The 12,470-nt window shown below is 33.7% G+C and overlaps 1 protein-coding gene across 7 annotated transcripts in view; it reads left to right on the forward strand.

The window, feature by feature from the left end:
- brp (ELKS/RAB6-interacting/CAST family member bruchpilot) overlaps positions 1 to 12,470 on the forward strand; it is a 528,827-nt gene that overhangs the window by 435,573 nt on the left and 80,784 nt on the right. For all 7 annotated transcript variants that reach the window (XM_072520526.1, XM_072520528.1, XM_072520527.1 and 4 more), the window contains one exon: positions 3,022 to 3,175. In XM_072520526.1, coding sequence (XP_072376627.1) covers positions 3,022 to 3,175 — 154 coding nt within the window. The remainder of the gene's footprint in view (positions 1 to 3,021; positions 3,176 to 12,470) is intronic.

A 12,470-nucleotide genomic window follows, 5' to 3' on the forward strand; every position in this document is an offset into this window, starting at 1 on the left:
TACATCTTCTTCTTTTGTTTTTGATTCTCGGATGAGTATAGTGACATTACGTCTCCATCGCTGAAATCGTAGTTCTCCATACTTCTTTGTCCTGGACTGCTAAACTTTTTGTAGACGATACTCAATTATTCTTTAGAATTGATCTACCCTGAGTATGGGAGATCTTCACTGCAATCTTTGCCATTTTTTGTATCCTCCACGATAAGTTTCTTTGTTCATCGCTATGTCCGAAGTATGTGAGGTAGGACTAATTGAGTTTTGTTGACAGACTTGTGTTTACCTTTAGTTCATTTATAATCGAAATGGTGCAATGCTAGTCTAAAATGCTCTCAGACGCATATATGGAAATAGAAGAGGTTAATGTATTTAATAGTTACAGTTTATTTTTTGGCATAGTGCTATCTTTTAATATTCGTTTTAGTTTAATTATTTTAATCGTCCTCCTCCTCCTCCTATGTACCATCTCTATTGGGGTTGGTCACCAGTATGGCAAAGTCTTATCTATTGTGTGCTTGGTGTAGTCTTTTATAATCCTGATCCACTATGGTTTCTTTCTTCCTATACCACGTTGTTCTTTAATTTCTCCCTTAAGAATTAGTTTGGAAGTGTACGTATTTCTTGTGGTGCAATATACGTACCGAGCTATGAGGAACTTTGACGGCATTCAACAGATGTGGGCGAGTATGCATCCTTGATAACAATTAAACGTTGGCTGTTCTTGTGGTTCAATTTATTTGCAACATTCTTCTGTAAAGCCCCATTTCAAATGCATTTAACTTATTAATGTCGCTTTGTTTGAGTGTGTATGTTTTGCAGCCATACGGTAACAGGGACCAAAATATATAACATTTTAGTGTTCTCAGTTATATTGTCTCAGTCATACTCACAGTGTTCGTAGCCATACTCCTCCGAAACGGCTGAACCGATTTTTATGAATTTTTATTCGTATATTTGGTAGATCTAACAATAGGTTTTTATCCATTTTTATACTCCTAAGGGGTAAGGATAGTTATGTTTTTCTGATGCGGCATTAAAAAATATATAGAGTTTTACAGTCCTTAATTATCACCCCTCTATTACCAACCTGTTTTTTTATTAAGAGCCATATTAGTTTCACAGAGTTAGTTGCCTTTCTCCACCGAAATGGCGTGACCAAGTTTTATGAAATTTTATACGTGTATTCGGTAGGTCCAAGAATAGGTCCTTATCTATTTTGCACATTAAGGGTAAGAGTGGTTTTAGTATTAATATAAGTATTTATTTTAGTTTTTTTCGACAAAATTTTTTATTTTTATTTTTTTATATGATGTGTCATTAAAAAATACTAACCTCACAGCGTTAGTTGCCATACTTTACCGAAATGGATTGGCCTAGTTTTGTGTAAATATATTATGTATTTGGTAGATCCATGAATAGGTCGTAATTTATTTTTCGTACCTTTAAGGGGTAAGGATGGTTCACCCCAAAAAATTTTTTTGATTTTGTAAACAAAATTTTTTATTTTTATGTTTTTAGGATGTGCCATTAAAAAATAAATACCGCCCTTAATTTTCTCCCCTCTATTACTAACCCCTTTTTTTAATAGCAATATTAGTAGTGACACAGAGTTAATTGTCATACTCCTCCGAAATGGCTTGACCAATTCTTATGAACTTTTACATATACATTCGGTAGGTCTGAGAATAGGTCGTAATCTATTTTTTATGTCCCTAAGGAATAAGGGTTTTTCACCCAAAACATTTTTTTTTATTTATTGGACAATATTTTTTATTATTATTTTTCTATGATATAGCATTAAAAAATACATGCAACCCTTAGTTTTTACCCTTAAATACTTTTTTTATTGTCCCCTATTTTTAATTGCCATATTAGCACAGAGTTTTGTTGCCATACTCGAAAATCGGTCGCAATCTATTTTTTATACCACAAATGGGTAAGGGTGGTTCATCCCAAACATTTTTCTTATTTTTTGTACACCATTTTTTATTTTTAGTTTTTTATGATGTGACTTAATTTTCACACGTCTATCACCAATATCTCCCTATATTTATTCTAATAAAATAACAATTTTATAATTTTAACTGAAACTATTTTAATTCAAATTTTCAAAAAGTCCACCACGTCCAGCGTCACAATTAGTACGTCTTCATCCGCCGTTCATAATCAGCAGTGAAAATTTCCTTTTTTTTTGCAATATATAGCAATGGTACTTGTTTCTTTTTCAAATATTTTGTACAGTTTTAGCACTAATATCACAATTAGAGTGCTGTTAAAAGGAAAATTGGTTTCAGCTAGAGCTCATACGGCAGTTTCAGGCTTTATTACTAATGAAAAAATAAACGTATATTTGACGTTTCCATTATCAAAAGTGAGTGTCACTTTGACAAAACTAAAATTATTCAATCTAATGGGTGTTAAAAATAAGCTCGTATGTCGGTACTAATTTCATACTATATTCGGTCTCTCCCTCTGTTATCAGAACAACCTCATACTGTTCTTTTCGCACTAGTTTTGCGTGCTATCAGTTTTTAGATTACCACAACTGTATAAAAAGAGAACAAATATAAAAATTATAAATAGTTGGAAAATAATTAATAGAATTAATTAGTACACAAAAGCAATTAAAGAAAGAATAAAAAAAGCAAAAGTAATGCAATGAAAAAGGTATTCAGTAACGGAAAAGCGTGGACCCGGCAGAAAGATAATAGAAATCTTTAAAAAACGGGCTTACACAAGAATATTGGAAATAATAAGCTAAGCGGTAAATGAATTCACAAATATCGATGTATTAAATAATAATGTCCGGGAGAACACAGGGTTGAAGGTTTCAAGCAAAGAGACAAGTATTGATTGAAAACAAGAAGGAAAATGTTATTTTTGACGTTTAATTCTTATTTTAGCAGAAATTTAAAAACTATGTTTATTAATTTCTTTATTTCTTTGGAAAATATAATTCGTAATACTATAAACATATTATAATTTATTTATAGATTTAGATATACCAAAATATTTAATTTATAGAATGCAAGAGAGAGCTGACAAGACTTCCTCTGACCTCAGAAGATGTCAAGCTGAGCTAAGAGTGACCCAGGCAGACAGCGAAAGAGCACGACAAGAGGCAACAGCTTTACAAGAAAAACTTGAGAAGTCTCAGGGGGAAGTATACCGCCTCAAGGTAATGTACCAGCTTAAAATGTTAACTTCACAAATTTCGAAATACGGAAACATAGTTTACACGTGTAGAACTTGGCAGCTAATAACTGTCGTAATAGTTTCGTAAAATATAACAAACTTAAATTATATTCAATTACAATTTTAATTCAAAACTAATTTGCATTTTTTCACTCTGATTAATCCTTTGTAGGGTACGACACAAATAGCTAGTAAATATTTTTATGTTTCTTTAAAATAACTTTATTCAACACCACCTTGTTTACCATGCTTTAACACAATGACAACTACAAACTTCAAAAACTCAAATATACTCAGTGACATTCGAAGTGTTACACCAAAAGAAATAATTTCTTGAACTTAATTTTTGGCAACTTCTTCTTCTTCTAGTTCCATGACCGTTATCGATCGTTGGATATCATGTTGGCTACCATATTCGCTATCGTGACTTTATTGACAGCTGCTCTAAATAACCATGTAGTTGATTTTCCATACCATTGCCTTAGATTTTTCAGCCATGATGTTCTTCTTCTACCAGGACCACGATTACCTTGAATCTTTCCCTGAACGATCAGATGTAAAAGATCATATTTTTCAGGGTGTCTCATAATGTGACCGAAGTATTCCAGCTTGCGTTTCTTTATTATATTGACCAATTGTGTTGTTTGGTTCAGCCGTCTAAGGACCTCCTCATTTCTAACTCTGTCTACCCAGCTTATTTTCAGTAGTCGTCTGTATCCCCACATCTCAAAGGCTGTCAAGCGTCTAAGGATAGCCTCAGTTAGAGTCCACGCTTCCACTCCATACAGCAGGACAGGAAAGATGTAGCAAGATGTCATTCGAACTCTAAGGTCAATGCTAAGATCGTGACTGCAAAGTACGTTTCTAATTTTTACAAAGGCAGCTCGGGCTTGTTATATTCGGCTTTTAATTTCTGTGGTTGGATCCCAGCTCTCATGGATATTACTGCCGAGATACACGAGTTTCTCTACTCTGTCCTGTGTGGCATCTCCGACTTTTATACCGTCATCCTGTATATAATTTTGTTTGCTAACTATCGTAACAAGCACTAAGGTATCGTCGGCATATCTAATATTGTTGACGTTTTCTCCATTCACAATAATACCTTGGGTTGTCTCCATTAAGGCTTCCTTAAATATTCCCTCCGACAACAGAATGACTATATTTAAAACATGCTATGATAACAATAGCAATGTTTTATCTTGTCTACTTTTTGTACAAATAAAGTTTTATCTTTAAATTTTTTTGTGAAGAGACCGATTTGTACCACATAGAAATTTTTAGTTATTATTCCTCAGTCTAATTGTATTCATTGTATGAAAATGCCTCGAGTTCGAAGACACCAAAACTACCACCATGTTAGCGATTTTTACAGTGATAGAATTATTGCATATAGAGATATAGGTTTGTCGTATGCCGAAATTGGCCGTCGTGTTAATTGTATGGCAATGTGGGTTATACATGTCTGTGGTGTGTGGACAAACGAAGGTAGAGGAACACGAATAAGACCAACTGGTCAACCGACGCATACCATAGAGCGTCAAGATAGGCGCTTTAGATAACTGGCTCTGCGAGACCGTTTTGCTACTACGCGTCCAATTTCTGACCACTGGCTTGGAGTAGTAGGTAGATCTGTTAGTATGCGTACACTATACAGTCGCATTCGAGCCTTTGGACTTGTTTTATTCCGCCTACGAATAGTGCTTCCTTTGACTGCGGACCACTTGTCATCAACGTTTGAGTTTTTGCAGAGAACGGCAGCATTGGGTGGCAGAATGACGTAATGTAGCATTTAGCGGTGAATCACAATTCTATTTTAGGAATGCGTGATGGTCGTAGGATGGTAAGACGCCGTCGTGAAGAGCGACGATATATCCGGTTTTCTGTTGAGAGGCATGTACAGAGGACAGTTAAAGTAATGGTTGGGGGGCTATTGCCTATGGTAGCCAATCAGTAAACCCTCTTGTGTTTATTCGAGGCAATATGACAGCTGCGCCTTATGTTGATGACATCTTACAAACCACTTTACTGCCTTATCTCGACAGCCGTCGAGACGTCGTTTTTCAGCAAGACAACGTGCGTCTCCATATTGCTTGTCAAACTATGGACTTTCTCCAAGAAACTGGCGTTAATGTTTTGCTCTGACCGCCCCTTGCTCCGGATTTAAATCCCATCGAACATGTGTGGGATATTATGGGAAGAAGACTGTCCACTTTGCAGCATCCTCCACAGACTCTGGCACAGCTAATACATGAAGTTCAAGTTGCTTAGAACGACATGCCACAAGCAGATATCGATCATCTCATTTTGTCAATGCCTAGACGTATACAGGAATGTATTCAGCTACGGGGTAGCCAAACACATTATTAATTTTTTTTTATTACTTGCTAATAAAAATTCTTGCCAACGTTATCGTTTTATATATATATATATATATATATATATATATATATATATATATATATATATATATATATATATATTTAGGGATTCTACAGTATTCACTGCCTTCCCTCGCTCAACCGTTTCCATCTCTCTCTGTTGTTCCATTCTCCATCGTTTAGTCCTCTCTTACTCATGGCGTCGTCTACTTCGTTCCTCCAGGATTTTCGGGGTCGTCCTCTTTTCCTCCTTCCTATGGGGCTCCATTCGGTTATTCTCTTTATCCATCTACTGTCGCTAGCTCTTCTTACATGTCCATACCACTTTAGTCTTTTTTGTTCTATATATGTTAGTATGTCTGTTTCTATTGATGTTCTTTGCTTCATTTCGTCATTACTTCTCCTATCCATTCTTGTTACTCTGCAGCATCTTCGCAGGCATTCCATCTCTGTTGCTATTATCTTGCTGCTGTTTTTCTTGTTTATGATCCAATTTTCGGCCCCATATGTCATAATACTTCGCACTAATGTTTTATAAATCTGCGTTTTTGTCTTCATATTTAGGTGTCTATCCCACCATACTTAGTTAAGTTGTCGGATTGCTGTTCTTGTTTGTCCTAATCTTTGTGTAATTTCTTCCTCTGTTGTTGCCTTTTTCGTGATTATAAACCCCAGGTATTTGAATTTATCCTTTCCTTTGATTGTTACGTTGTCATCAATCTGTAGATCTTCTATGTCTTCTTCACTTGTAGATAGGTACTCTGTTTTCGCGAGGTTAATATCTAGGCCAGCCTTGGTATATTCTTCTTGTAGTTTCTTCATCATGTAGCTGAGGTCGTCTTGGTCTTGTGCAATCACTACTTGATCGTCTGCAAAACTTAACGTATATAGGTATTCGTTCCGTACCGGTACTCCCATGCCTTTGCATTTTCTTTTCCATGTAGTCAAGGCTTTCTCTAAGTATATTTTGAATAGGGTTGGAGATGTGGAACAACCCTGCAGGAGCTCTTTTGTTGTGGTGAAGTCTCCTATGATTCTTGTTCCCATTTTAATGGACACTTCGTTTCATTCTTAATCGTTTCATTCTTGATGTAAATCTATCATGTTGCCAAAAAATTAGGTTCAAGAAATTATCCCTTCTGGATGTAACACTTCCAATGTCACTGAGTATACTACTGTTCTTAAAATGCCAACTTCCTCTGTTGATATTTCGGGATTTTTCGATGACTTCTTAAATATTCTAGGTTTCTTTAATACTCCTTCTTTTTCGTTAATGGACCCTTTTTATATAGAGCAAATCTCACGGCAGTGTCGGAATACTGTTCCCTCCTTTATAGGTATTCGCCTCGATTAACTGGACTGTCTGAGACCGATTGAAGCCAACAGGGTGTATCAATTCCTTGGTATGGATATGAACTACCTTGAGTTTACTTCTAGCTGAAAACCGAATGCTGTAGATTAGCTCGTTTATTTTCTGCAGGATGATGTACGGGTTTTCCCAGTTTTGTTGAAGTTTCGAACAAAGTCCTTTCTTGCGTGTGGTAGTGTATATATAACCTTTTTCGAAAGTTGTACCAGTAATATACATGTGGAGCCTTTCCTTTGGCTTTATCACTTTAAATCTTTAAACTCTTACGAGCAAATTCGTAGACTGTCTCTAATTTTTCTTTAAAATTTTCTATCAACTCGGTCAGAGATAAACGTTTTACTTCGCAGGGAAGCAATCTTCCGAAAATAAGATCTTAAGAAAGTTTTATTTCTCTTTTGGTGATCTTCATCGATAGAATAACTGGTTGCTGCATGTCCGGAACTTAGGCTAATACAAAAAGAGCAATTAGCAAAGAGCAAAGTATCTCATTCTTCTTGATGGTAACAGTGGCTAGTAGGAAAATCTCCAATTTAAGATTTACTGATGGCACTATACTTATAAAATTTACTGTTGGTCCGAAAATCAATAAAGATAAGATAAAAATGATGGTGGACAGATTCCACAGTATTCAACTGACTAACATGTTACAGGAATACCAGATAGTGGAGAGTTTTGTCTATCTCCGGTCTAGTATAACTAAATATGGTAACAGTGAAGCAGAAGTTCGGAGACTTACTGGTAAGGCAAAAAATGCGATGTGAAAAGTCGCCTAACTAAAGTTTGGAAAAACAGATCTATCTCTCAAAATATCAAGATGAGACTAGTAAATGCCCTTGTATTCTTAATATTTCTATTTGAGGCAGATTGATACTTGACCATATTCCAGTGTTTTTTTTTTTAATTTGTTTTAGGTTTGCAATCTAATTAATTGTCGATTTACCACCTCTGAAACCAGCATAGTATTTTCCTACTATCCGTTCTGCAATATGGTGCCATATGGTGACATAGTACTGTTAAAAATATTTTATATATTATATTTTATATAATTCTTTTCTGTTGATATTATAGAGAGAATCAAGAAAAGAAAAAAAACGATTACACGACCATTGTATTGAGATTATTATTTGCTATTTTCATTTTCATTAGTCATACCTCGTATATTTTTGTAAAGCAATGCCTTTATATATTATATATCATATTTAATAATGCAAACATAAATTTCCAGACTTAAGGGGAAACACGTACTTTAAACATCAAAATCCATTTTGTAAATATGAAAAGTTACACAAACATTTCCATTACGGCAGCTTGTTTATGTTAAAAGTAAACAAAATAGAAATTTGGGAAAATTTATACTTTGTTCATATATCCCCTGTCTGATTAGTTTATAGATTGATTGATGGAGATATACTGGCAATTTTGGCGAGCGATCACATTATGTTCGTGATTAATTACTGTGTATTTAGCAGCTGACACCATCTTCTATCTTTTAGTAAAAGCGTCCTATCATTTTTATTAAAGACAAAATATTTTCACGTATAATAGAAAAATATAGATTGTATAGAAACTATTGTTATTTATATAAATGGTTTCCCTTGGAACTATTTTTTAGTAATATTACTTTATTTAGGCATACAGTATAAGTGTTTATAATTATAAGTGGGGGCTTTCAATATTTTGATAAATTTATAAAAACGTGCAAAATATAAATATCTGACATCGTTGTCAAAAATTGTCTGATATTATTTCGCACCCCTAATAATAAAGTGGCACAACTCAAAAAATACGATTTTGCAGAAAACGCAAAAAACTTTCTCTAATTACGGTTATCTCTCTTGTATCGTTGTTAGTGCCGAACCTATAATATTTCAGAGATAATATATTTCACTGAAAGGAACCTACTAGTTTTCAGTGTAATCTGTGCAAATTTCGTGTAAATTTTGATAGTAAAAAAAAATTGTGTCACTTTAGTACTAAAAACTTTTTTAATATGAAAGTATTAACAAATGTATCAATTTATGATGAAAGGTAAAGCTACAATATAAGGACAGTTTCGAAATACTGCTGTTTATTATTTTAATTGAAAATTGTTCATTGTTATAAAATATAATGTGTCAGTTTACTACTACATCAATGCACTAAAATTAATGTTGTTTTTAGTACCTACACAAATTAATAAAGGTTTTTTTAAAAACCTTTATTAATTAATAAATAAAATTAAATTTAAAAAGCTGTTTTTATCAAGCTGGCACCTGAAAAATGCAATAGAACAGTTTTTAATAATAAAACAATATTGTAATGTCATTTTTATTTAGTGAAAAAGAAAAAAATCAAACTGTAGGACTTATAACAAAAACAGAAAAAATGGTAACATGTTTTATAACACAAAAATTTTTAAAGTCATATTCCAAAAAAAATTAAACATATACAAACAAATTGTATATAAGTATGTTTAAAAATAGAAACATTTTATATAAAAATTTTGTTTAAAACAACATAATTGCAATTCGGCACAAAACCCGCAAACCACAAAAAAACGTTAAAAATCTATTTTACCCTTTTACAATTTATACAAATTTTTCGAGAACATTGCAAACATATGGGTTTTGATACGTTGTGCATAAATATGCAGTTTTTCTTCTTAATTTGGATGGAGAGATGTAGCAATATTTTCTTATTTTAAGCTTTTCTTCTTCGTTAGCCTTATTTTCGGGAATATCAAGGATACTTCCGATCAGTTCTTTCAACTGCCTTTGTAATGTTGGCATTTCATATCTTCTTTGCAAATGTGAGAAAACGAGTTTATCGGCCAGGGTTTCTGTAAATTTGAATTTAGTCCAATTATTTTCAGGAATCGAAGTAAACATAATGTATGAATTTACTTCACATACGGCTACTATTTTATAAAAAATAGCCATGGACCATCTACGAGTTCTGCGGCTACAGGAATATTTTATACTGTCTACACCCCCTTTGGTCAAGTTGTAAAAAGAAGTTATTTCTGGTAGTCTGTTATCTGCATCTAATTCTAATGGAATGATGCACGGAAAAAATTAATATCACAGCTTTATTTTTCTTAATTGTACGGAATAAAACTGTTAGGTCATTGGTAAATCCATATTGGTAAATCCATACAAAGTCAAAATCCATACAAAGTCATTACGATTTGGTCGCGGAAGGAGCTGTGGAGGAATTTCTTTTTTATTTTTTCGCATTGTGTCAACGTAGGTGAGTTTATGTTGTTGTAGATGATGTACTAAATCAACTGAAATAAACCAGCTGTCGCCAGTTACATTTCTATTAGTATTGTAAAGATGTTTGACTAATCTTATAACTGCTCGAGTAGGTATGCTCATTTGTCTTTCTTCATTTGTCAGGCTAAATCCATCTGAACCTCTCCCAGCATAAATGTAAGCATTATGTAAACACCCAGTTCGTGCATCAGTCATACATAAGATTTTTATCCCATATTACAGGGTTTGCTGGGAATATTCATTTTAAAGCGAGATCTGCCTCTGAAACCTACCAGCATTTCGTCTACACACACATTTTTCCCAACCGTATATGCATCTTTTGAATTGCTTACAAATTGCTGACAAAAGTCAAAGTATTCTTGGATAGCAGCAGCTGAATTATCCCTTGCTCTTTGTTCTCGCTCCGAGGCATCGTCAAACCTTAAAGCGGCCATCAGGGTCAGGAAACGTTTCTGCGACATAACTGCTCTAAATATAGACCGTCCTTTACCGTTCGTAGCAAATAGACTTCGTACATCCTCATGATTTGACTTATAAATAGAAGTATAAAGAAGCAGTCCCACGAAAGCTCTCAATTCTATTTCATCAGTATCAGCCAACTCGGATTTGTCTTTTTTATATTGCTGATATTTTGGCCGAAAAGTTGCGAGTTTTTCGTTACTTCTCTTGACAACAAGACTATACATATCTGCCGAAAACAATTTATTAAAGTAATAAACGGCTCGTTGACTTTTGAAGGGATTGATGGGACACAACAATATTGTGAGCAGGCGTATGAACGTTTCTAGTTAGCTCCTTTTTACTCCACTTATACCTATTCTTTCCATAGTAATAATCGGTGGAATTGACACACTCTTCTTCATCTTCGCTAGATATCATTTCTGAGTCTTGTTGCTGTTCATTTTTAGTTAGTTCTTGCTCACTGTCCGTAAAATGATCACTTTATATATAATATTCTTCTTTCACATCATCATCACTATTCGCCTCATTATACCATTTTGTGCACACTTCTTCGAAATCATCGTCTAATACTCTTACAGCCTTACGAGCAGTTAAGGGTTAAGCATAAGTTTGTAAAATTCTGCATAATAATTTGGAATCAGATCCTTGGAAATTTCCTCTTGGAGATCTTTTTTCTTATTTTCCATATGAGAATTATATTCTTCAAAAGAGGCATTTTCTTTCTTTTGTTTCATACGTTAATTTCAAGAAAAGTATCCTGTTTATACGACGTTTTATAAAACAGGCTAAATGGATTTCCTTTTTTAACCAACAGAACTTTAATATCGTTCCACACTACGGTATTTCCTTGAGTATTTATATTGTAGTTATATCCTCATTCTTTTTGAAGCTTTTTTAGATCCGTAAACGACTCAAAAGTAAGCTCACGAACTGTTAACGGGGGACTTGATTTTTTTGCACTTTTAATTATAAACACGTACTAGTGGGGCGAATATATGGGGCCAGATTTCAGATTCCTTTTAACCTCTTTTTCAATTAGACTGTGCACACTGTCGCTTTCATTTTGGCTAAGACCCTTAATCAGAAACTTATGTGTTATAATTTTAATATTGTAGTGAGTTACTGCATATAAATATAAGGTGGCAATAATTTTATTTTTATTTTGTTCACAGCAGTTGTTCGAGAAAAAGGTTACTTCCGGTTCTTTCTTTGAAAAGTTGACATTTTTGGATAATATTTCAAAATACTTCATTATAGAAGAACCGATTTCAATGCAACCACGTTTTGCATCTGTTTCGTTTCAATTGAAACAATCAACATCGCTTGCTTTTTTTCATTATTCTGATCTTTTTTTTTAGTTCAATCAAAGTAAAATTATAAGCATTAAGTTTTAACTTGTAATAAAACGCGGTTATATCACCCCTTGGGCACGGAAGCACTGCTGCAAGTCATAAATAACAACTTTTTCATTTTCTTCTATATAAAGGCGATCAAAATATTTTTCTTTCCTACACAACTCTTTTCTTCAAGTATTTCGTATTGTTTAAGTATGCTTTGTCTTGCTTCCACATTGGTATTATTATAAGAAAGACATAGATCACACTGATCTTTCTTGGGCTTAAAAAACTCTGTATTAAAATGAGTCGTAAAAACCTTATGATATGTACAGTATTTGCCAAATGATCTATTTTTCTCTATTTGACTCTCTTTAAAGTCTCTGAAAAGTTTTGTAAAGTATTACCTTAGAGATGGTGGGATTAGATACGTGGTATCGAATTAATGTGATCTTTTATATCTTCTACAAGTTCTCCA

The sequence above is a fragment of the Diabrotica undecimpunctata genome, chromosome 1, assembly GCF_040954645.1.
Source record: "Diabrotica undecimpunctata isolate CICGRU chromosome 1, icDiaUnde3, whole genome shotgun sequence".
Classification (NCBI taxonomy): domain Eukaryota; kingdom Metazoa; phylum Arthropoda; class Insecta; order Coleoptera; family Chrysomelidae; genus Diabrotica; species Diabrotica undecimpunctata.